Source organism: Cynocephalus volans, chromosome 3, assembly GCF_027409185.1.
Source record: "Cynocephalus volans isolate mCynVol1 chromosome 3, mCynVol1.pri, whole genome shotgun sequence".
NCBI lineage: Eukaryota > Metazoa > Chordata > Mammalia > Dermoptera > Cynocephalidae > Cynocephalus > Cynocephalus volans.
In genome coordinates, this window is record NC_084462.1 from 72,347,304 (window position 1) to 72,370,343 (window position 23,040).

General features: G+C 39.4%; 1 protein-coding gene across 5 annotated transcripts in view; it reads right to left on the minus strand.

Moving 5' to 3' along the window:
• Nucleotides 1-22,806, minus strand: part of MAP2K5 (mitogen-activated protein kinase kinase 5) — a 239,060-nt gene extending 216,254 nt beyond the window's left edge. The window contains exons 1-3 of one of the 5 annotated variants that reach the window (XM_063088827.1): nucleotides 21,939-22,806; nucleotides 15,249-15,297; nucleotides 3,463-3,530 (exon numbers count right to left, since the gene is read on the minus strand). In XM_063088827.1, the coding sequence (XP_062944897.1) occupies nucleotides 3,463-3,530; nucleotides 15,249-15,297; nucleotides 21,939-22,073 (252 nt within the window). In that variant the 5' untranslated portion in view covers nucleotides 22,074-22,806. The remainder of the gene's footprint in view (nucleotides 1-3,462; nucleotides 3,531-15,248; nucleotides 15,298-21,938) is intronic. The other 4 variants (XM_063088824.1, XM_063088823.1, XM_063088826.1 and 1 more) reach the window with 4 other exon arrangements.
• Between the last annotated feature and the right edge of the window lie 234 nt (nucleotides 22,807-23,040).

A 23,040-nucleotide genomic window follows, 5' to 3' on the forward strand; every position in this document is an offset into this window, starting at 1 on the left:
AGGCAAAAGTGTCTCTACTTTTACTTTTCCCCATACATGTGGCTTTTAAAGAAATACTAAAGTGACCACAAATTTATTGAATTCCATATGAAGAACTACACTTTTTCTCCCAACAACAAAAATGTGGTCATCACATTTTTTTCCAAAAATAAAAATGTGATCATCTGTTAATATCTTCCCTATGCCACTATAGCAAATCCTGGAATCAAACTTCAGAGCCAAATTAAACCTAAAAATTAAAGACAACACAAATTTTTAATAATAGGCTGGTAATTATGAGTACTATTGACCAAAGTCTATTGTGAGATTAGGTCCACATGATTTTCTTTAGGGCAAAACTGGAACCCAAATAATTTCAACCATAAGAACCAAGATAGATCAAAATGACAACCAACCAATGTAGTTTGTGCTTTCTTTGAAAGACTCCCCTTCTCTTTACCTTTAAAGTGTTAACTGAAAGTTAACAAAGGGTATATGATGGTAGTAGTGACAGCAAGAGATAGGAGGAAATGGAAATCCATTTAAGTTTTAAATGACTTAGAACTTGTTCTCTCTCACAGAGATATTTTCATTTCAAAATATTTTGCTGAAACAGTATCAGAAAAGTAGAGCTCAGGCTCAGATCTATGTTGTTTATTCACTTAACCTATGTTGTTAATTAACTTATCTTGGTTGGTTAAAGTGTGGTGCTGATAACACCAAAGTCAAGGGTTTGGATCTCTGTGCTGGTCAGCTGCCAAAAAAACCCCCAAAAAAACCAAAGAAAAGAAAAGAAAAGTGGAGTTCTACCTCAAGTATGTTAAAATTTGCTAGGTGAATTAATGAGAAACCTAGACCTGATCAGCCAGACCACAATCCATGGATCAATGCTGATCCAAAAAACATTATAATTCATCCATAGCAAACTCAGAAAAAACAAGAATAATGTGGTAGTTTTACATAAAACTAAATTTTCTCACTTTAAATAAATGGTTGTCTTTACTTTAGAGATTATGGCCTGCCCACTGTCTTACTCCTTAAATAACTCCCACATTTCTTTGTTATTAAAATAATGATGAAGATTAAAAAAAGTAAACTAATAAAAATTATCAATTTTTCTATTTGGCAAAATTTAAAGTTGCCATGCCTATGTCTGTCCCTCAATCAAAAATTGGAAAATTGATTAGCTCATGAAATCCAAACATTTGGGGATCAATGCGCTAAATGATCATCTGTTTTCTTACTAAAAAGTGGCTCCCAAAAAATCTTGGAAACTTTTAAGTTAAGAACATGTAATGTAAGGTTATATAAACATGACTCCAATGTTTTCCTACAATACAAAAATGAACACTGAATCTGAAAAAATAAGCATAAATTGTAAGGAATATATGGTACAGATATCACACTAAGGTATTGTGTAAACACAAGTCATTCAGAATTTAATAATGGTGATGACGCAAAAATATCCCAATACAAATTTGCAAGAAGGTAGATGGGGGAAAGACAATGTAAAACAGTGAATAAGCATGGGCTTTGGCATAAGGAGAAGGTGAACTTAAATTCCATATTCACATTCATACTAGCACTAAGACCTTAGGCATGTCTCTTAACCATAGTTTCCTCATCTAAAAAACAGAAATGACATAGGACTGAGCCCGTGGCGCACTCGGTAGCGTGCTGCGCTAGCAGCGCGGCGTCGCTTCCGCCACCGTGGGTTCGGATCCTATATAAGAATGACCGGTGCACTCCCTGGCTGAGCGCCGGTCACGGAAAAAAAAAAAAAAAACAGAAATGACATATCCATCTCACAGACTAATATTAAAAATTAAAAAAAAAAGAAAAAGAAATATCTCAAGCATTTAGTATATAGCAGGCCCTTATAAATGGAAATAATTATTATTATGACTATGATCATACCCAGTAACATTTCTCAAAAAGGACAATTTGAAAGCTCTTCCCAAAAGTACATACCTTTTGAGTGTGGTTATGTTGAATACATAATGAAAGTATACTGAAGTCAATTCTCTGTAATGGACATATGTGAGAAAACTAAAATCCACCTGTGTGTGTGTCTTTTCTAAAATAAGCATGTCACATTCTCAGGAAAGTTAGCCAATCTATCAATACTAGTGCTAGACCTTTCAGCAGACAATCCTCCTCTGCCTTTCAAGGTACTGATGAGCCCAGCTCTAAATTCTCAGTACACAAAGACTCCCACATAAGTTAATGGGAAGTCAATGGGAAATTGACTTTTCCTATTCTGTGCTGGTTGGAATGCAACGCTCTGTTAATCATGCCATCCTTCTTGTTCTCTTTCCTCCTACCCTAAATTAAAACTATTGGCGGAAATCCATATAGATAGTTTACAGTTTTCATTACAATGAAACAACATCCTTGTTGAAGCTGAAGTCTATCAAAAACCTACAACCTAACTGTTGGCTAAGATTAGAGTCTCCATGAAAAGCAAGGGCCCTGATTCCATCATTTCCACCATTATACCACTTTGCATTTGTATAGAACTTTTAACTTTTCAAAGGGCTTTCACATCTATTATCCCACTAGGTCATTACAATGACCCTGTACAGTAGAAAGGACAAGTATTATTATCCACAATTGACAGATGAGGCAACTACAGTTAAGTGATTTGCCTAAGGTCAGGAAACCAGAGTAGAGCTGTGGTCTCCTGACTTCCAGTAAGATGCTCTTTCCACTGACTACTAGAAAAGGTTTGTAAACTGATTATAAACTAAGATAAAATAAGATAAAACTTCAGAGGAATGTTCAAATAAGGGCTCAGGGAAGCTATATCTCCCCACTGTAGCTGAATTTTTCAAGCTTAGTATTAAACTTTAGAAATGTACCCCTTTTTTTTGTTTCTCTACTTCAGCCCCAAACAAATGTTAACACAAATTTTTACTGAAATTTGAAACACAAAAGAAAAATCATTTCAGGATATATTCAAATCATTTTAATTAAGTAAGTAACCCTGTAGTTCATCTTGGGACGGAGGTAGGAGTATGGGTAGTACATAAATAACTGAGAATACATCTTTAAATCGTGTATCTATATTAAGCTTGCAGCTACATATAACTATAGTCTGGAAGGATGAAAAAGATCTCCAGTTGAAAGTAGATTTTGAAAAATTTTTTAGAGCCCAACGGGTTCATTTTTAATGAGCCGTTACTTTAAGTACTGCATAAAAAATACAGGAAATTGATAGTCCATTTAGTCTGCACTATACCTAATGCAAAAGTCGTTAAGATGCATTATTCTTAATGTTCATGATATGATCAGTAAGTGTCTTTTGAAAAGAATGCCCTTAACTTTCATGTAAGGAAATCTTGGAAAACCTTATCTATTACAGTATATAGAAAAATGTCATGGTGACTGTGATTTTCTTACATTTCTTCACTATGCCCAAGAAACAGCATACTCTATTACATTAACATTTTTTAAAACAGTCCTCATTTGTAACATACTTACATATGACAGCATTGCCTTCATTTCTTCATCACTTCTCACTGTAATTCGATCACCATCTTCATCTTCGTCTGTTTAAAAAGCAACATAATGCAAGTGATAAGATTTACATTTTATTAATGTACAAAAACCATGCTGGGTGGGAACATAATAGTACTGTTTTTTTACAACTTGATATCCAAACCCTCAACACCATATTGATAGATCTCGGATGTGACTGGCGCCATTGTGCACACAATAAGCACAAAATAGCTGCCGGCCTTGTCTTCCACTCCAGCACCAAACCCCTCACCTCTTCCCTTTACAAGAAGCCTCCTGACTAAAACAGAAACACTTTCACTTCTGCTAGGGCACAGTTCCACCCTGGTCACATAGTTTCCACATTAGCATAATGACCCTCCTTGATGGTATCAGCCAGCCCTTGGTGCACTATATAAGCTCTACCACCCCCACACCTGGTGCTGTCTTCCATTTTGAAGGCAGCCCTGGGCTGCCTGCCACTTTGAGCACAGCTCGGCAGATTCTTTTCCTTCAATAAAGCTTGGATGGTACCCGGCATCTCGGCTCACTTTCTTTCACATATTTTTGAGGGATGCTGAGATTATTAGTTTGTTGTTTTGTTTTTTGTTTGGAATCCAATCAGAATCTCAATAAAGAACTAAAACTTTCTTTTAGGGACAACTGAAAAGTAAAATATTACTCATGTCATTCATGACATATATCTAGGTTAAAGTAAATATAACTGGAGTATGACAAAACAGGTTTGGTTTGGAGAACTTTAAAAACCAAAGAGAAGCCAGTCTTGTTCTACTATCAGTACTTTTATTTCCCAAACTACACCCTATCTCTCTATTTCTCCATTCTTCCTCTCATCCAGGCAACCTATCATATCACTGTAGAATGATAAAAATGGGTAACATTTACTGAGCACTCAACACAAGGTACTATGACTGTGCTTCCTTAAAAACCTCATAATAATGATGTCCACATCATAGGATTGTTATCATTATCCCCTTTTCACAGAAGAACCTAGGGCCTAGAGCAAGAATAACTTGCTAAGAAACTCTAACATGGGTCTCCCTGTATCCTATTCCATTTAGCAGCTCTCTCTTTCTGAACAGTTTCATTTGTATTGGGTACTCTCTGACTTCAAATTGTGCTATTTTCAAATAATTTAGTAGTCATAAGACTAAAGGATAATAAGACTTCATAAAACACATAGCCAGAATGTGTACCTTTGAATAGGTATCATCAAAGAAGCCAATCTGGAAACAATATATTTATTTCAATGATACTTCTCTTATTCAAAGGAGTTTTAAAATATGTCTTCAAAACTGCTTTGAGAATCTGAAAGATCACATAAAAATATCAGGCCTCACTTTTTAACCCCAAATGGAATTGTCCACCTGATCACTCACCCACACCATCTGCCAGGCAGGCCTCAGAATGACTTCTAGCTATTTCTAAATATTTAGCTAGCTACTTCATCCTTCTAAAGATAAAGATCTGTCAACAGTGAGAACAGCCTATGTGGTAGATTCTAAATGCATAGTTGAAAGAAAACACCAAAAATGTCTGGAGCAATGTACCCAGTCTCCCATCCTCTTGGTAGGATGCCCCGGCTCTGGAACACTTGTTAAACAATCAGTATTATTATTTTTTGGTTCACTCTTGGGCATGTAATTGCTGATTTAATCAGATGCAGGGAATGCTCTGATCCCAGGCCTGGAGGACCAGACAAATCTCTCATCATGAAGAGAATGAGCTTGCACGACATGCTCTGAGGACAGCACATGGATCTTCCCCCACCACACATCGGCAGCCCCTCCCTCCTGTCCAGCTGCAGTTCTGAAGATATACCCCTGCGCAGTGACCAGGCTATGAAGACCCTAGGAGGAAGCTTATGCTCTTTTCCAATTAGCCTATTTCCGAGCAAAAGGCTACTTCCTTTTTCTCCTCAGTAGCCAACAGCAATTTGACAGCATGATGGAAACCAGCATTTAGGCCAACCCTGCTCAGTAACCAAGCCAACAGCTCTCACCCAGGTTTTCTTTCCAAAGCATTTGTTTCCAGATCCTAGATCCTGGATCCTGGTTCGTTCCCGCAGTGTTCCCCAACTCAATGAGAATCAATACGGTCAAGTCACACTATCTAAAGAGCTAGGAGCTGTCAAGAGTCACTACTGGTATTATGCTATAAAGAGTTGCCTGTTTACTGTAAAAGGAACACACTGGTCGCTTTCAGTAACAAAAAAAGCACATTCCTGAGAGATGTTACACACATAAAGAACAATACAGGAATTTAGCACTTCTTTCTTTTGTTTTAGGTACAGACTCTCTAAGGCCAAACTGAGGAAGAAATACCATTCCAGTTGTAGAAACAGAAGAAGGGAGCTTCTATACAGTTTTTGGAAACTAAAATTTTCAAGGATAAGTAAAACGTGTTCTTAAAAATGCAGGAGACAGAGAGGAAAAACAGACATAGTATAAAAGTATACATCCTATTACATATTACCACACATGAAAACACTTCACATCTCTGCTTTAAAACCAGGTCAAATTCTGTTTATACGTAGGCTAAAATGATTTGTTCTTGATGAATTCCCAAACTTGGTTAAAAAGCAATTTACAGCCTGAACAAAGTAGTTTTTTATAAATCTCATTTCTACTGCAAAGCTAGCTACAGAGATAATGGTTACAAATAGACTGCTTATATTCAAATTTCAATATACACAAGACCTCAATAAGGTATTGTTCACACGGGATGGGGAGGTGCTTAGAGTTTAGTAAAAACTAGTGAAAACCCTTTTCATAATTTCTAAAGAGTGGGCAAAGATTCCAGAAAGATAATTTAAATCTCAATCTCTCTCAAGAAGAGAGAGAGAGTTCTTTGAGTTCTCAAAGCCAGGCCTTGAACCTGTAAGGCTACTTAAAATATTTTGGAATTCTAGACTTCTATGAAATCTCTTGAGGGGTTATTTCAGGGAGGGGAAAGAAAACTGAGAGAAGTTAGCTCAGAATAATTTCTTGCAGAGAAAGATATTCAATAGAAAAGCAGCTGTGAAACACTACAAAAGCACTGTTTTAAGTGGACAGAAATCTGAGACCAAAAGGCTTTTGACCTAATGTTAATGCTGGAGCTTTCTCATATGGACTGACTCTGACAGGACAATTTCAGATAAGTTAAAAGAGGCATTCTAATAAAGCCTGGGGATAAAATCAGGCTTATATTACACACTAATTAATGGTTCTTATAGTTTAATAGGAGACTCAATTTTATGTAGGTATTGGTTTTCTTTACAAAACGCTCTTTGGAGAACTGTCTGCTTCACTCTTTAATATCTGTGCTTAGTTGTTTTAATAAAGACTCCTTGTTCTTGTCAAAGAGGAGACTGAGTTGGAAAAGTAACCACACCCAAGAGATGAGTGGTGGTTCTGGCCACAAGGCAAAATCTAAGCTATCTCTGACCCCTTGTTGGCAGCCCAAGAGCAAACCATTCATCTTAACATTTAAAGTGAGAATGCACTTCTCTTTAAAGACAATGAATAACAGGTGTGAGAAGTCAGTAAAGGGTAAGAAAGCACAAATACATACCAGATGATGAGGTATGACAGTAACCTAAAACATTTTTCTGAACAAAATGTTGGACATATATACAGACCATCTAGCAAAGACTCTGGCTATTTGCGTATAACACTGAACACTGGATTGGCTATAAAAATTATACTACTAGAACTATAAATCATAAAACTTTACTGAAATGGCACAAAGACTTTCAAATGTATAAATACATTGGTGAAGAACACTAGAAAGTAGCAGTACTAAGTGGAAAGAAGTAGAAAGATAATCTGAACTCTTTCTGTCTTATGCATGGAGGTTCTTTGCCATCTGACCAAAAAAGCATTACTGGATATGACCAAGAAAAAGGGGGGAAATAGATCTGATACACTCATCCACAATGAGAATTCCAGGCTTCTCTAGTTGCCTGGAGCATAGTAATATGATTTTCCAGCACATTAGGAAAGCAAAAGTAGAACCAGAAAGTCTATGTACTGGCTGGATTTTGTTAATGTCACTTAAAATGGAGGAAAAAATCCTAGCAAGATACCAAATAGAGTGCAGCAGATGGTAAACAAATATTATGAAGCAATCTTCACAAAATCTGCAGTGTGTCACAAATATACAAAATGGCAGAGTTTGGGAAAAGAGAATCATAACAGGCCATATGTTGTTAGCGATTTTATTTGAAGCAACGTGCAATCCAAAAGAGAAACCAAGAAGAAGAACATAAAGGCCCAAAAGAGGATGAGGCAGCCTCAGGTAAAGGGCGGTCAGAACGGCCTACCGAGTAAACAGCAGACAAATAGCAGATGCTGGGGAGTGCTCAGCCAAGCAGCACCCACCGCAGTGACAGGGCTCAAGGGGGCTTTCCAGAGAAACAATCTAGCTTCTACAAAGAGCAACAGAAAGTTAAGGCAATATATATTATATGTCATTTGTCACACTCCTTCCATGCCAGGTGGGAGTCAATCAGAACTACAGCAAAGGAACTTTTCCTAGGCAAGAGGAAAGAAATGAAAGCATAATTGTAGAGGTTAGAAAAACATCAACAGGAAATTACCAGAAAAGATGTCAAGTTCAGAGCCCTTCTCAGGTGTGGAGTCTAATGATCTGGGCAGAACTAGTGGCCATAGTTTCTATGGCCAAGTCTTCATATCCATGAGTGTTAATTTAGCTCCAAGCCCCCCTCCTCCTGATTCCTTCCTTCCTTTTTTGCTTCCTCCTTTCAGCAAATAAAATCGCCCACTATGTGGCAGGCATTGTTCTGGGCAGTGGTATAATAATAGTGAAAAAAGAAAAAGAAAACAAAAAAACCCTGCCCTCATAGAGTTCGCACTCTGGTGGAGAGAAACCGAAGGAGGTGAGGAAGTGGGCCCTGCAGATATCTGGGGGGAAGAGTGTTCCAGGTGGAGGGAACCACTAATGCAAAGACCCAGAGTCAGAAGAAGGCCCAGCACGTTCAAGAGAGAGAGGAAGCCAGAGTGGCTAGAATAGTATAAGAGGCAGGGAGAGAACCAGATGAGTTCAGAGAAGAAGTAATGGTGGGACAAGGTTGGGGGCAGATAAGAAAATGCAGGGCTTTGTAGGGCATTTTAAGGACTTGTCTTTCACTCTTGAGTGGGATGGAAATCACTGGAGGGTTCTGAGTGTCATGATCGCACTAAACTTTTAAAAGGATCAATCACTCTGGCTGCTGTGTGAAGCGGCTGCGTGGAGGCAAAAGTAGGAACAGGGAAACCAGTTAGGGGGCCACTGCCCTGCTCCAGGTGAGAGATGGTGGCCTAAACCAAACTGAGGTTTTAAGAAGTCATCACATGCTGGATATATTCTGAAGACAGAGCCAATAGGTTGTGCTGATGAATAGGCTATAGGAGGCTTGTCTTTATCACTTCATTCCTTCAACCGTCCATGCATTCCAGAAACACATACTGAGTGTCTACTATGTGCCATGTACTATGGTAGAGTTTCTAGGGATTCAAAGGTGAGCAGCACTATGACCTTGAGGAATAACTAGTCTGGTGCTTGGGTAAAGAACTTAACCTTCTTAATTCTCCTACAAAATTAGCAAGACTATTAATAAGAAACAATTACTCCCAAAAAACTAAAAAGGATTTGGGTAAAAATCCAAATTTTAAATCCAAATTAAAAAGAATATTTTAAGCCAAAATTTCAATAAATTAAAGCTCTCTTCAAATTGTCTCAAATTCTAGGGTGCATAATTAACTATTAACATGTTAAATAACTTTTAGATTCAACGTAGGTTTATTGTGAGTTACAATTTTTCACAAACTTACCTAGTTTTGCTTATAAGCAACTACTTGTCTTTTATATAAAAAAAGTAAAGAAAAAGAATTAAAAAGAAAAATTCCAATAAAAAATTATAAGAATAAAATAAGATACGATGTGTTGGTTTAAAGATTTCTACCCAAAATTCAAAATAAATCTTCCAGAAATTCATTAAACAAATGAAAAGGATTCTATTCAATGAGAAGTAAGATTAAACAAGGTTGAGGAAAGACCCGAACAAAATAAATACTTATCCTATAACCATATTTTCTGAACCAAACTCAGATGCTTGGTTTGACAAGTGTGAAGATATTTATGAGGGCTATAGAGCAGAATAAATGAAGTCAGAGTGTCATGGAAAAGTAAAACCACATGGTATTTATAGATGTAAAACAAAATTTGTCCATATAGATTTAAAATGCATCTTTCAAGTCACCAGTGAGATTTTACTGCTCAGAGATACCAGTACAACAGTCATTTTACAGCAGTTACTTGTCCAGAGAAAAATCCAGGGAGAGGAACACATGTAGCAGATATGCACAGGAAACGCATTAGTGGGCACAGTTGACTTTTATCACCTCATGTGTTGGTGTACTCATTAATCTGCTAACGGAACTGTGAAAATCAGCAGGGGTCTCTGGGCCTATATGAATGTCAAGCTCCCTCAGCATATAGTAGGGCCCACAAATGCAAACATACAAAATTTTTTATGGTTATGGAATTTAGCTTAATCGCAGAAAAGCTCTCACATCTGGGAGAAGATGACTTATTCAATATTTACTGGGGTGGAGTCAACTGTCTATTTGCTTAAAAAATAAAGTTGGACCCCCACCTGACTTCTTTCACCAAAATAAACTGAAGATGGTATAAAATTTCTTAAAAAGTTCTTCTGACCTTTATAATAAAAATACATGCTTTTTGTTTTTTAAAAAATCCTACACTGTGACACATGCAAACATGCATATTTATATACATAACTAATATGTGTGTTTAACCCCATTAAAGTAGAAAGAAAAAATAATATGGATAAACATTTTTCACTATCCGGGAAAGTGAAAGACCTTTCTAACTGTGATATAAATCCAAAAGTTACAGAGGAAAATATGAAAATTTGACCGTGTAAATTGATAAAAATATGATAACTTGACCATGTAAATCTCTAGAGAAAAAAGCTGTGAGAATAAAAAGACCAAAACAAGCAGAAAAGAGCAACAAACTGAACAAAAATATGTGTTACACAAGACAAAGGGCTAATTTTCTTAATATAGGAAAGTTCCTAAGCCAATTGGAAAAAGACAACCTAATAGAAAAAATCGGCAAAGGTAACAACAAATAGTTCATAGAAATTAAATACATATGACCAAGTACAAATGAAAAGATGTTCAACTATAATTAAAGAAATATAAAGTAAAACAGTGATATAATAATCTTTTTCACCTCTCAAATCGGCATTGACTAAAAAGTTTGCTGATACCAAGAAATGGCAAGGGTAGAGGGAAATAGGCCTTTTCGTAAAGCAATGGTGAGAGTGTAAATTGGTTCTGTCTTGCAGAGCAAAATGGTAATACCTATTGAAATTTAAAATATGGGTACTTTTTGTCTCAGTAGTCCCAACTCCTAGGAATTTATCCTAGAAATATATTCCCATGGTGTGGAAAGACATAAAACAATGCTGTTGACTTCAGCATACTTTCTAATACAGCACTGAAAAATTGGTAACAACCTAAATGTCCATCAGTAGATTAAATAAATTAAGCCACAGCCATAAAATTAAATATAATGTAGTCATCCAAAAGAATGAAGTTGATCTGTTCAAGCTGCTGTTGGAAGGAGGTCAAATATATACTATTAAGTCAGGGCAGGGGAAACTAGCAGTAGTATAGTATGTATTATGAACAGAGAAAATTTCTGTAAAGACACAGAAGAAATTGTTAACAATGAAACCAGAGAACTTGGGGAAATGGAGACATTTACTTTTTGCTTTATTTCTATGCTGCTTGAATATCTTTAAAGATTATCTATATCTTCTTTAAAAAAAAAACTCAAATACCAGCTATTAAAAAGTACTTTAAGGGCTGGCTGATTAGGTCAGCTGATTAGAGCATGATGTTATAACACCACAGTCAAGGATTCAGATCCCCATACCAGCCAGCCGCCAAAAAACAAACAAACAAAACAAAACATACTTTCGTTTGTGCTCTAGTTGTAAGGCAGAAATGACCTAAAAGGGGTAAGAAGAAAAAGAGGTGAGTTCAACACAGACAGGTCTCCCTTCCCTCATCTAGCCCTAACTTCCCAGGAAACACCATCCCCAGGAACAGAAATCAGAAAGAACACAGCCACTGCAGAACCTCTGCCCCTTCACAGCAATCAAGTGTGGGAATTTGGATTTGAGGCCTGACTTGTCCACGACCAACCAATTATATGCCATGCTTAAGCAATAGCATAAATAAATCCAAAAAGCAAATTACTCATTTAGCTTTAGATCACGCGCATGTTATAATTTTCATTCAAATATGGACACACATAACATTCCATTTTATTCAACAAGTGTGTTGCTCTAAGGCACTAAGCTCAGTACAAAGAAGCAAGCAAGAGTGAGATAAAACATGGTGCCTATCACCAAATGACTCAAAATCCAGTGAGGGGGAAACACATACAATCGACCAGAAGGCGGAGGATCAGTTCCCTGTTCTAGCGAAGGCGCACAGAGAGATTAATCCATCTGGAATCCTCAGAGGTGTCACTGAAGAGATGGCATTTCTCAGACCTGAAGAATCTGTGACATTACCTGACCTTTCTCCTCTTTTCCACTCACTCAACTTTTTCTCTATATTTATGTAAAACAGGCAAATTTGACAGATGCCCTTTCTCTTGCTGCTTAATTCATATGACTAAATGTAACACCACCTCCTTTGTATAAAAAAATCAATTAGTGTTAGATATACTTTTCAGTATTAAATGTATTATCAAAAACAGTTCTTTGATTAAAGTTTTATTTATTAGAGGGCTGTTCCATCATACCCATAAACCACTGAAATATCCCAACAATTTCAGTAAATTAGCTTACAAACTATATCCTCTTAATTATTTCTTATACATAGATTCTACTTATTGGTTCAGATTATTGGTTCAGAAAATAAAGTCATCCCAGAACAATCACAAAAAAAGCCACCCTAGGATTTCAAGGTTATAACAGAAAGTACACGATAATCCAAGCACAAAAAACGTACAACCATCATTACTTTGTCTGTGTTGTTGTTGTTTTTGTTTCTCATCTAAAAGTGGTCCAGATACAGATGGGTATAGAGCTGCTGCCCTTCTTTGTTGGGGGAAAAGGAAGAGCATGATGTCGAAGAACTTAAACATAGAGGTGTAAACATTTTTTTCTGTACTTAGGCTCTCGACACACTTGGTAACAAAGAGTGCACATTTTACAGTCAAAAAGATGTGCGTTTGAATCTGAGTTCCACCACTTCCCTAGTGATCACCTATGGCAATCATTTCCTGTTTCTGAGCTTCATTTTCCTCACAGGTGTAATTTTCCTGCCCCACAGAGTCATGGTAAAGATTAGTAACAATCTAGGCAAATCATCTGGTACACTGATTGGCACAGAGCAAGCCATCAATAAATGACAGTTAAAATAATCAGTATTATTATTATGAATCATAACTCTGGAAGCTAGTAGGACAGGCACAGCTACATCAAGCCACTCTAGGAATCCAGAAAGCATGCAGTAGAAAGTACAAAGTCAGCTTCTTTTTGCCATGCTTAAGAACAACCAGAATATATGACTTCAAAGATTATGACAACTCTCAGAACAAGACCAGCACAATGGTTAAGAATACATGTTCTGGAATCTATTTCAGAAATTCCACTTTGCCAATTATTAGCTGTGAGAGTTTGAGCAAGTTGCTTAAAAGAGAGATGTCCTGTCCTCAACCAAAACAGACCCAATAATAACAGTCCTTCAAGTACTTCGTGAGAATCTTGTAACGCTTAAAATAGTTGAGATAAGCCATGGAATGCTCTCAGTACAGCATCCGACAACTCTAAGTACTGGTTTGGGCATTCCTAATTCAAAACTACAAAATGCTCCAAAATCTGAAAATATTTTGAGAGTTGACATGCCACAAGTGGAAAATTCCATATCCAATATCACGTGACAGGTCATGTGTTTCATGTACAAAATTATTAAAAACATTCTATAAAATTACCTTCAGGTGATGTGTATAAGGTATATATGAGCCATAAAAAAATGTCATGTTTAGACTTGTTCCCATCCCCAAGATATCTCATTGTATATATGCAAAATCCAAAATCTGGAAAAATCCCAAATCTGAAACATTTCTTGTCCCAAGCATTTCAGATAAGGAATACTCAACCTGTACTCCAAAAGTTAACTATCGGACTGTCCAAGAAACCCCTGGCACCCCCAAGCAGTTACTGAATGGAGTCTGAAAAGAGCTTGCAACACTAATATGCATTTCAGATATATGTACTATATTTTAATAGTATACGGAGTCCAGTGTGATTAATAAAATACTAATTAACAGTCCTACTCATAGTAGATTTTTTTAAAAAGTAATGATTGTTGAAAAATATTCAAACAATAGAGAAATATATAAAGTAAAAAGTATGCTCATTTACCACCACCACCCCTAACCCCCAGGCCCCAAGTCCACTTTCCAGAGGAAACCACTAGAAAGCATTGTAGCAGGCACTCTTCAGACCCTATCTCTCAATATATACATAAAGGGGGAAGGGGCATGTTTGGATCTTTTACAAAGTGGGATCATACCACACATATTATTTGCTTATTCAACAATATATCATAGATAGCTTTCCATGTCAATGCATAAAATCCTAACTCTTTCTTTTTAGCTGCTGCTTAATGCTTCAGATTACAAATAAATCATAATTTAGTAATCCATTATACTAGGCATTTGGTTTACCTCTAATTTTTGGCTATTAAAAATAATCCCACAATAAACACCTTGTTTCAAGGGCATTCAACACGTGTAGCTCCTTCTGCTGTATAGCTTCCTAAAAGTAGATCTGCTAAATCAAAGGTTTTGCACATTTTACATATTGATAGTAAGTACTGCCAAATTGTCCTCCAAAGAGGATGTGCCCACTGAACTCTGTCAGTAAGGATCTTTTTAAGAAATAGAAACAAAAAGTATACTTATTGAAAACAAAAAGTTTCTGTTTCTTAAGTATATAGTAAACAGAACGTACAAACCACAAATTTTTCTACAATGAAAAGTGACCATCATTTTCAAAAAAAGATGGGAACCACAGTGCCAAACCCTTTGTCCTTCTCAGCACTTGATCCTCTATGATACTGACTAAACTCTCATCTTAACATTACTCCGACCATGACCTCCCCTGTAATAACCTGGTTCACGTCAAAACCAATTTTCTAGTACACCCCAGCCCTGTGCCCAAGCCAACTGGTGGGGGAGAGGGAACAGACTCAAGACTAGAAGTGTTCCTCTCATCATCTAGCAGTTCTGCCAAGCCCCACTAAAACAGAATTACTCCATGCAATGCTCATGTAAAAGCTCTACTCTGTGGCTATGTTTCAAAGCAACTGTGGATTAATATCTCTTAATCAATAATCATTGGCCTACAGGTAGTTTACACGTTTCATTTTGTCCCGCAATATTACTACAGTGAGGAGCAAGAGCAGATAAAGGTCATGTTGGTAATTAAAGCTATATTATAGAAATATGCACACCCAAGATATGATTAAATAAGAAAATATTACTTGGTTCAGTATCATCATTAAACTTGCATTAATTTATAAATATTTAAATGTACCATATGATGATCATAAATAATCTGTTTGTCAGTTTCCAAAGTAATGCAAACCATAAACCCTTTGAAAAATTACTGCAGAAAGAAATAGTCAAGAAAGTATACAAGCCAGACTTACATTCAAATGCTGTAGTTGTTGCTTCAGGCAGAACCTGGCCTATCACATCCTAAACAAATAAAGAATAAAGAAGCACAATTAGCCATCTTCTTTACTGCTAACACGTGGCAAATCCTAGGGAAATATGAGACCCTGGGAAAGGTTTCTTAAATATTGACATAACCTATAAAAACTAACTTATAATCACACTTAGCCCAGCAACGCAGGCCCACAGTTTAAGTCTCCATTCCAGGGAGAAAAATCTTTAGGAAACCTTTTCTACTCTGTATTGATAACAAAATCTTTTACTCTCAATTCAATTTGTATATTTACAAAAAAATTGGTTTTCTCTATGGGAGGCTATGGAAGATACTGTGGAGGAAAAAGAAGGGGGGGGGGCGTTGGGAGTTAGACTGACCTAGGTTCAGATCTCAGCTCTGCACTTGTTATTAGATATATGACTTGGGGGCGAAAAATTGCTCAACTTCTCTGAGCCTCAATTTGATTATCCTCCAAAATGGGTCTAGTTATATTTACAAAGTTAATATAAAAATTAAGTAATGCAAGAAACATAAGTTTGGAACCTAGCACATTGTAGACATTCAACAAAGGTAGTTCCTGATATGTAACAAGCAATGTCATGCCTTGCACTCATAGTTGTAGGGGTGCAACACTCAAGTCTCAGTGATTATAGAAACCTATAATGCTACATTTATTACAAACAATTCTTATCAGTCTTTACTCTTAAACAAAAGAAAGCATATTCAATGACATCAAAATAAAGTTAATGTAGCCTACAAAAAAAAATCTAAAAAGTGTATATAATCTGAAAGCAATGTTTAAGTGAATCTATAAAGCTGAAACACTTGAAAATTAGCCTACAGAGACAGCTTAATTGAAGAGGCACAGAACACCTAAGTTCTGGTAAAAGTGACCCTCCATTACGACCAGTCCGACCCAAACAGCCTGCAAACCTCGTTCCTCTCCTGGAGCTCTGTCACAATGTGCCTCCTAGGCTGGACCAGAACTGGCACCAGGCAGCCGCCCGACAGAGCTGCTTGCAGTATTTCTCTGCAGGGAGCCCACAGCCCTTCCAAGCAGGGCACTTAGCACAGTGGCGGCTGCAACTTCCTTCTAAAGGCAATTCTTTAGAAGCTTTTGCTGCAGTGGCAATTTGCATAATAGTCTTGCCTCTACTGCGCCTTTTTCCTTTTTTAAAAAAATAAATCTATGCATATAAAATTGATCAAAGAGAATTATCTTAGGCAGCCCTTGCTCATTAGAACCAAAAGATTATTTTTCTCTGACTCTAGACTTACCAAATGAAACATCAACTTTTTGAGGAAGTATCTATAAAAGATTTTAGGGTTAAAAATTCTCTCTACACACTCATAGGTAGAAAGTATTTATTGACAGGAAACTGTGGAGTGAGTACCGAATAAAGTATACAGTAGTCCAGTGTAAAGCCTGCAAGCATGGACTCTGGAGCCAAACTGCTAGGGCTGGATGCTGACTCTGTCTCTCACTAGCTGAGTGAATGAATCTCTCTGTGCCTCAGTTTCCTTATGGGTAAAATGAAATCATAATTGTATGTACCTCAGAGCTTGTAGGGCTAAATGACTTAATATTTATAAAGTGCTTAGAGCCGTGTCTAGCACATGGCAAGTACCATATTAGTGTATGTTAAATAAACAAATCACTGATCACTGGAACATTAGAAAGCTTATCTCATAATAAAACCTTTAAATTCCAGCACCCAACAGTCAGTGGAGAATGGACATTCATTCACTGACTTCATCCTTCCACAGCATGTATTGATGACCCTTTCTAGCCACTCAGTATAGGTTAAAAAAAAATGGGGGGGAACCACTCAATCCCTAATCCTCCAAGTCTAGGTTATAACTTGTTACTTCCAGGGAACTCTGAAGTTAACTAAGTTAGTTTGCTAATCCTGATCCTTCCTACTATGAACACAGACCCCAACAAACAGCTAATTTCTAATAACCAGATGCTAATAACCCACTCTGCCCATCACTGTAAAGAAGGTATCACGCTTGCTATTTATATCTGATATGGGAAAAAGAGAAAAAAAGAGCAAAGTTGCTTGAGAAAATTACATGAGCACAACCGACCTTCTTGTTTTCTTTAAAGCAAACAAAGCAGGGCTATGATAATGACAACGGGGTAAAAAGTTTGAAAATTAGTCAATATCTACTGGTCATTTTTCAGCAGGGTACACTTAATGATTTTATGTATATTTCCAGTTGTATTTTAAGTGACTTATTTCCAAGTGACCTTCTCCACCATCAACAGTATAAGATTTTACCTACCCTAAAGGTTTCAAAAGAAAACCTGAGCTTAAATATCTTGATGGTGATCATTTCTTAATCCTTTTTTTCTCCTTCCTTTCAATAAACCAGACAAATATTATAATTCAGCATCTATAACATGCCAGGAGCATAAAGGTCACAAAGCTGTAGGCTATAGAAGAATAAACATTGGTCCTTGACTTTAGGAAGCATATAATCTGGGCATCACAGAGATAAGGACAAACCTAAAAGACTAACAATATAAAGCACTTACAGTATAAGAGCCAAACAAAGACATAAATAACAAATAGTATTTGCTAACTCTAGAAGAAGGAAAAAAATCACGGGCCCAATTTAGATGGAGGGCCGGCCCGTGGCTCACTCGGGAGAGTGTGGTGCTGATAACACCAAGGCCACGGGTTCGGATCCCCTATAGGGATGGCCGGTTAGCTCATTGGGTGAGCGTGGGGCTGACAACACCAATTTAGATGGAAATTTCACAGATGAGGGAAAATCTGAGCTGGAATTTAGAGACAACAATCCAAATTCCTGCACAGTTTTCCCAGAACTCGGGACTCGATCTCCAGGAAAGAAGAAAAACAGAGAAAGCCGAAAAACAGATACAACAGATAACCCAAATGTCTCTGCCCTTGAGGAACAAGTAGGTCTCCTTTAGACTGCAGCCAGTCGTTGGTGATTCAGACAAAAGACAAGGCCCAGAGAGGCTGAGTGGCGTGCCCAGGGTCTCCCAATTATTTGATGAAGTGGTGACTGGAGCCTTCAACTACTCACTTCGGGTCTGAGATAGTCGGTTACACTTGACTCAGTGACTGACTACAACCTGCTTCTGGATTCTGTGTCAGGTTCTGACAAAAACTAGCTGTGTGGCTTTAGTAAGGCATTTTCTCCCTCTGAGATTCATGCCTCCTCATTTGAAAACTGGGGTGGGGATGTCGGAAACGGGTATATTAGATGAAGGGGATGCTTTCGAGTTTCAGGTGGCTTTAAAGTTTAAGGTTCCAAGCCAGAGAGATGCTGATGTATCTTGGATTTTTGCCTTCTCTTTGTGAGTTGAATCCAGAGAAGAGATCACAAGAGTTCTCCAGGACTGGGCTTGCACATTCATAGAACTCTCTATAAGGGAGCACTAGGAGACAGCAAAGCACCCATTACCACGAATCTTTTATCAGGCCTTCCTGATAAAACATACTCCACCTGGGCTTACCTGAACAAAAGTGTGTAGATAGATGGCACACTGAACTCTAGTGGTGGGGCCATTTGTGCAATGTTTACTTTTAGGCCAGTCAGCTTTGAGCCGGGTACAACTTAGAGATGCTTAAGAAGCAGAAGACCAAGGCTCTATCCTTTATGTTATAATAACAACACTAACAATAATAACAACAATTATAGATTGTTCCAAGTGCTTTACACGTATCAGCTCAAGTAGTCCTCAGAATTCTATGAGGTAGGCACTATTTTTATTCCCACCCATCTCCACTTTTTTTAAAAAAAAAAAACACATAAAGAAACTGAGATATAGAAGATACTTGTCCAAGTGATAGTGAGACAGAATAGGGCTAGGCCTGTGAACCAAACTGACTCCATTTTCCCTGTAGAGGACACTTTGTTACTTTTCCACTCCTCAGTCATGAGACCCCCAAGGCACATGATTACCCCATGGCCTGCCCTGATAAAATAAACTGAGACCAGAGAGGAACAGATATTGACTGAGTTGCAAAACACCTTCCCCAAGGCTCGTTAAAATATAACTGTTAGCTTTGTTTAAAACTTATTATCTACCCATTCTTTCTTTTCCCATAATTGTAAAAATTAAGTTACAGACTAATCTCAAGACCCCTTTAGGGGTTCACGCATATGCACAAAGCTTCGCAGTGACTGCTACAACAACCCTACTGGGGTGGCAATAGTGAGCAACACCACCATCTTGGACCTAACGAGCAGGTGCAAGGACCAAAGCACTAACTGAGAATGTGCCCGTGACACAACCAGGAAGAACAGAATGGACCACCTCCAGAGAGCAGAATGATGATGCTGGCCTGCATGCCTTATCTCCTTGCCCTATAAAGGATCCTGGACAGCCTCCCTTGGGGAGCTAGCTTCCCCATAGCTACCTCCCTTGTGCATAAGTCTATCTCCTCTTTTAATAAAGCACTGCTTGCTTTACTGCTGGGTGCATTGTTCACTTCTATGACTTTAGCACCTAAGAACCTAATTTGGCAACAAAAGGACTGGCAATTTAAACCCAGGCAGTCTGGCTCCAGAGTTTGTGGTCTCAAACACTGTACTACTCTGCTTAAAATAATACCTTCTATTGTTTCAAAGGAGTAAAATGAGAGAAAGCTCATCTTTTTCATTGTAGACACAATCTCACTTAATCTTCACAAGTCTTTGAGGCAGCTGTCAGTATCCCTGTTTCACAAATAAGGCAACTGAGACTCAGAGAAGTAGAGTGACTTGCCTAGTTAGTGGGACAGTTTGCAATTAAACCCAAGTTTCTTGACTCAGAACCTAGTGCTCTGTCCACAGAACCATAATTGAATGCATGCTCTTTTAAGCTCTCTTATTAAGCAAATATTTCAGGGATCCTATGAAGCAACAGAAACAAAGTGGGAACAGATATCCACCTCCTCCAGAAGTTTACCATCTAGTGGAAGTAACGGGCAAATGATCATAACCAAACAGGTGTACTTTGCTGGGTGGAGTATGCACACAAAGCTGTGGGAACACAGAGGTGGGCCACATAACCAAAACTAACGTAGAGAAACAAAGCTTGGCTTGGAAGGACAAATGGGAGCTGGCCAGCTGAAGGAAAGGGCAGAGTGCAGACAGCCTGGGCACCTAGGAGTACTGGAGGTAATTCTATATACCTGGCCATAGGATGCAGCGAGATGAAGTTGGTACCGGGCAGGCAAGAGCCAATCAAGATAGGCCCAGAGGTCAATGCTAAGGGGTTTGGTCTTTATCACGAGGGGAAATCTATGTGCACGCATGTGTGTGGAGAACTCTGGATGCAAAGAGAAGAATGGAGTTTGGTGCACAAAATTGCAGGCTGTGGGCTCACTACAGCCTCTGTACTCCTGGCCTGGGCATCTGAAAATCTGCATGGCCCGGGTGATCAGTAACATCCAGAATCCAAAATGAACTTATAGGAATCAAATGTTGATACAGTCACTCAAGACAACTAGAAAATGACATCATAAGTATCCCTCCTCTCAAAAACCTGCCGCCTTTCCCTTCTTATCTTGCGGGTAAGTTCCACTATAGATCTACTAGTTGCAATGTGCTTCTTGGTATGTCAGTTTCTGCCTTCAGTGCCTCAGTTATTCAGCATATAAAATGGGCATAATGCAAACTGTCATCTCAAATAAATACTAGAAAGATGAGACAGGGCTGCAGCATGTGAGGAAAAAAAAATAATGCTAAGTAAAAGCAAGGAAATTTGAGTTCTGGTACAGACTCCCATTCAGGAGCTACACAGCTTTGGAAAGGTAGGTCATTTCACTTCACTGCTCCTCAATAATTACCTGCAAAAAGGACACATGGGCTGAACAGGCCACTTACAAGGTTACACTCTGCTCTAAAATTCCATAATTTTGGGCCGAGCCCGTGGCGCACTTGGTAGAGTGCTGCGCTGGCAGCGCGGCGACGCTCCCGCCGCGGGTTCGGATCTTATATAGGACTGACTGGTGCACTCACTGGCTGAGTGCCGGTCACGAAAAAACGACAAAAATAAAAAATAAAATAAAAATAAAAAAAAAATAAAATTCCATAATTTTATTTGAAATATATTCGGAGTATCCTGAAGGTAATACATCATCAATTCTATGATGCACATTTTCCCTCTATTAAAATTTCTGAAATTGGGTTGTTTTTGTACAATGGATGTTGTGTGTCATAGTCTAATGAGCAGCATTTTTTTCTCTTAGTGGTAGGTAAGATAATATCTTACACTCAATGACTTCTTAGGTTTGCACAAACATCGTAAGTTAAAGAGCCCTTGTTTCCTTTTCCTGGCTGGTCACCAAGTTCAGAGAACTCAGTAGAAAGACATGGCTGGAATCCGGCCAGGGACATTCCCCAAAACACCTGAGAAAAACTCTCCTGGACTCAGCTTTTAGTATCCCAGTTGGTTGCACCTGTGTGTACGTCCCAGTCCAGGCTGTGAGCTCCCTGAGGGCAGGGGTCCAGTCTGATTCATCTCTTTCCCCAGGTCCTTACACATCTGCCAGGTTTCAGTGGATGCAATCAGTGCTGTGGCTGAAGCAATAAAAGGCTAGCAATGGCCACCACCACTAGCTCAGGCCACCAATGGTCTAGGTGCTGACAACCCAAGTCCCTGAGCCACCCTCACTTGGATTTGGACATTGAGATTACCACTCACCAGCACATCCCTGAAGAGTAGCTGAGGCCCGGAGTGCACTGTCCAGTCCACCGCGCCACTATTGGGAATCTTGATGCGAATCACCAGCACCTGGTTCTCCATGGCATGGAAGGGGCCAAGGGCCAGCCACAGCATTACAGGTTAAAAGGGCTCACATCCTGATGCAGGCGGTACCCACTGGACCCTAGTTAGGTGGGGGCTGGGCTCCAGGGGGTGACAAGCAGTGAGGGGCAGAGGACAGAGAATGAAAACAGGCGAGTGGAGGGTGAGGGGGTAGAAAGAGAGGAGAGGTGACCAGCAAGGGGCCCACAGGCAGCGAGCCAGGCCCAGGCTGTATGGGGTGTGAGGGTGTCTCCCTTGTGAGGGTGCACCGGGGAGGGGGCAGGGATTAGTAAGAACTAGCGGAGTTCGGAAGGTTCTGGAGTTGGAAAGAGGGCAAACGGGATCGTGAAGCTCTCTGCCTTCTGTGTGGGTGTGAGGAGACGACAGAGCAAGGGCCCGGTTTGGGGGAGATACGGCTGCAGGTGTCCACCCCTCCTTAGTGGAAGAGGGGAGGGTCCCCTTCTGGAGGGGACTCAGTCCAGGGCTATTAGGAAGGAGGTCCCGGGCCGCCAGGCCGCGAGAAAGCCGAGGCGGTCCTCCGCGAGAGCGTCGCGGGCGAGTCCTCTGCCCCACCCGGAGCTAGAGGGCACGATGCGCGAGGGCTCAGCCCCGGCCGCCCGAGGCCCCGCGTCCTGGTGGCGGCCGCAGTGGCAGCAGCGGCGGCGGAGAGAGGAGGAGGAAGGCGGCGGCGAGGGAACTGTTACTCCGGAACCAAAACGCGCGCCGCCGGAACCCGGGGGGCCGAGGAGCTGGACCCGCCTCCCGCGGCGCCATGTTGGAAGCGGGCAGCTCCCGGGCGGCCCCGCCTCCGCACCCCGGCTGGAGGGACCCGAGGAAGGAGAGCGGGGGTGGTCCGGCGAGCTGGTGACGGTCCTTTCCTCTCCTGACCCAGGTTAAAGGCAGCGAGGTGAAAACATCTAGCAAAAGAAGGACGAAACTGTTCTAGGGCCGGAGTCCGCCAAAAGCCAATTTAAGGCTTACAATTGCGTACTGCTCGCCT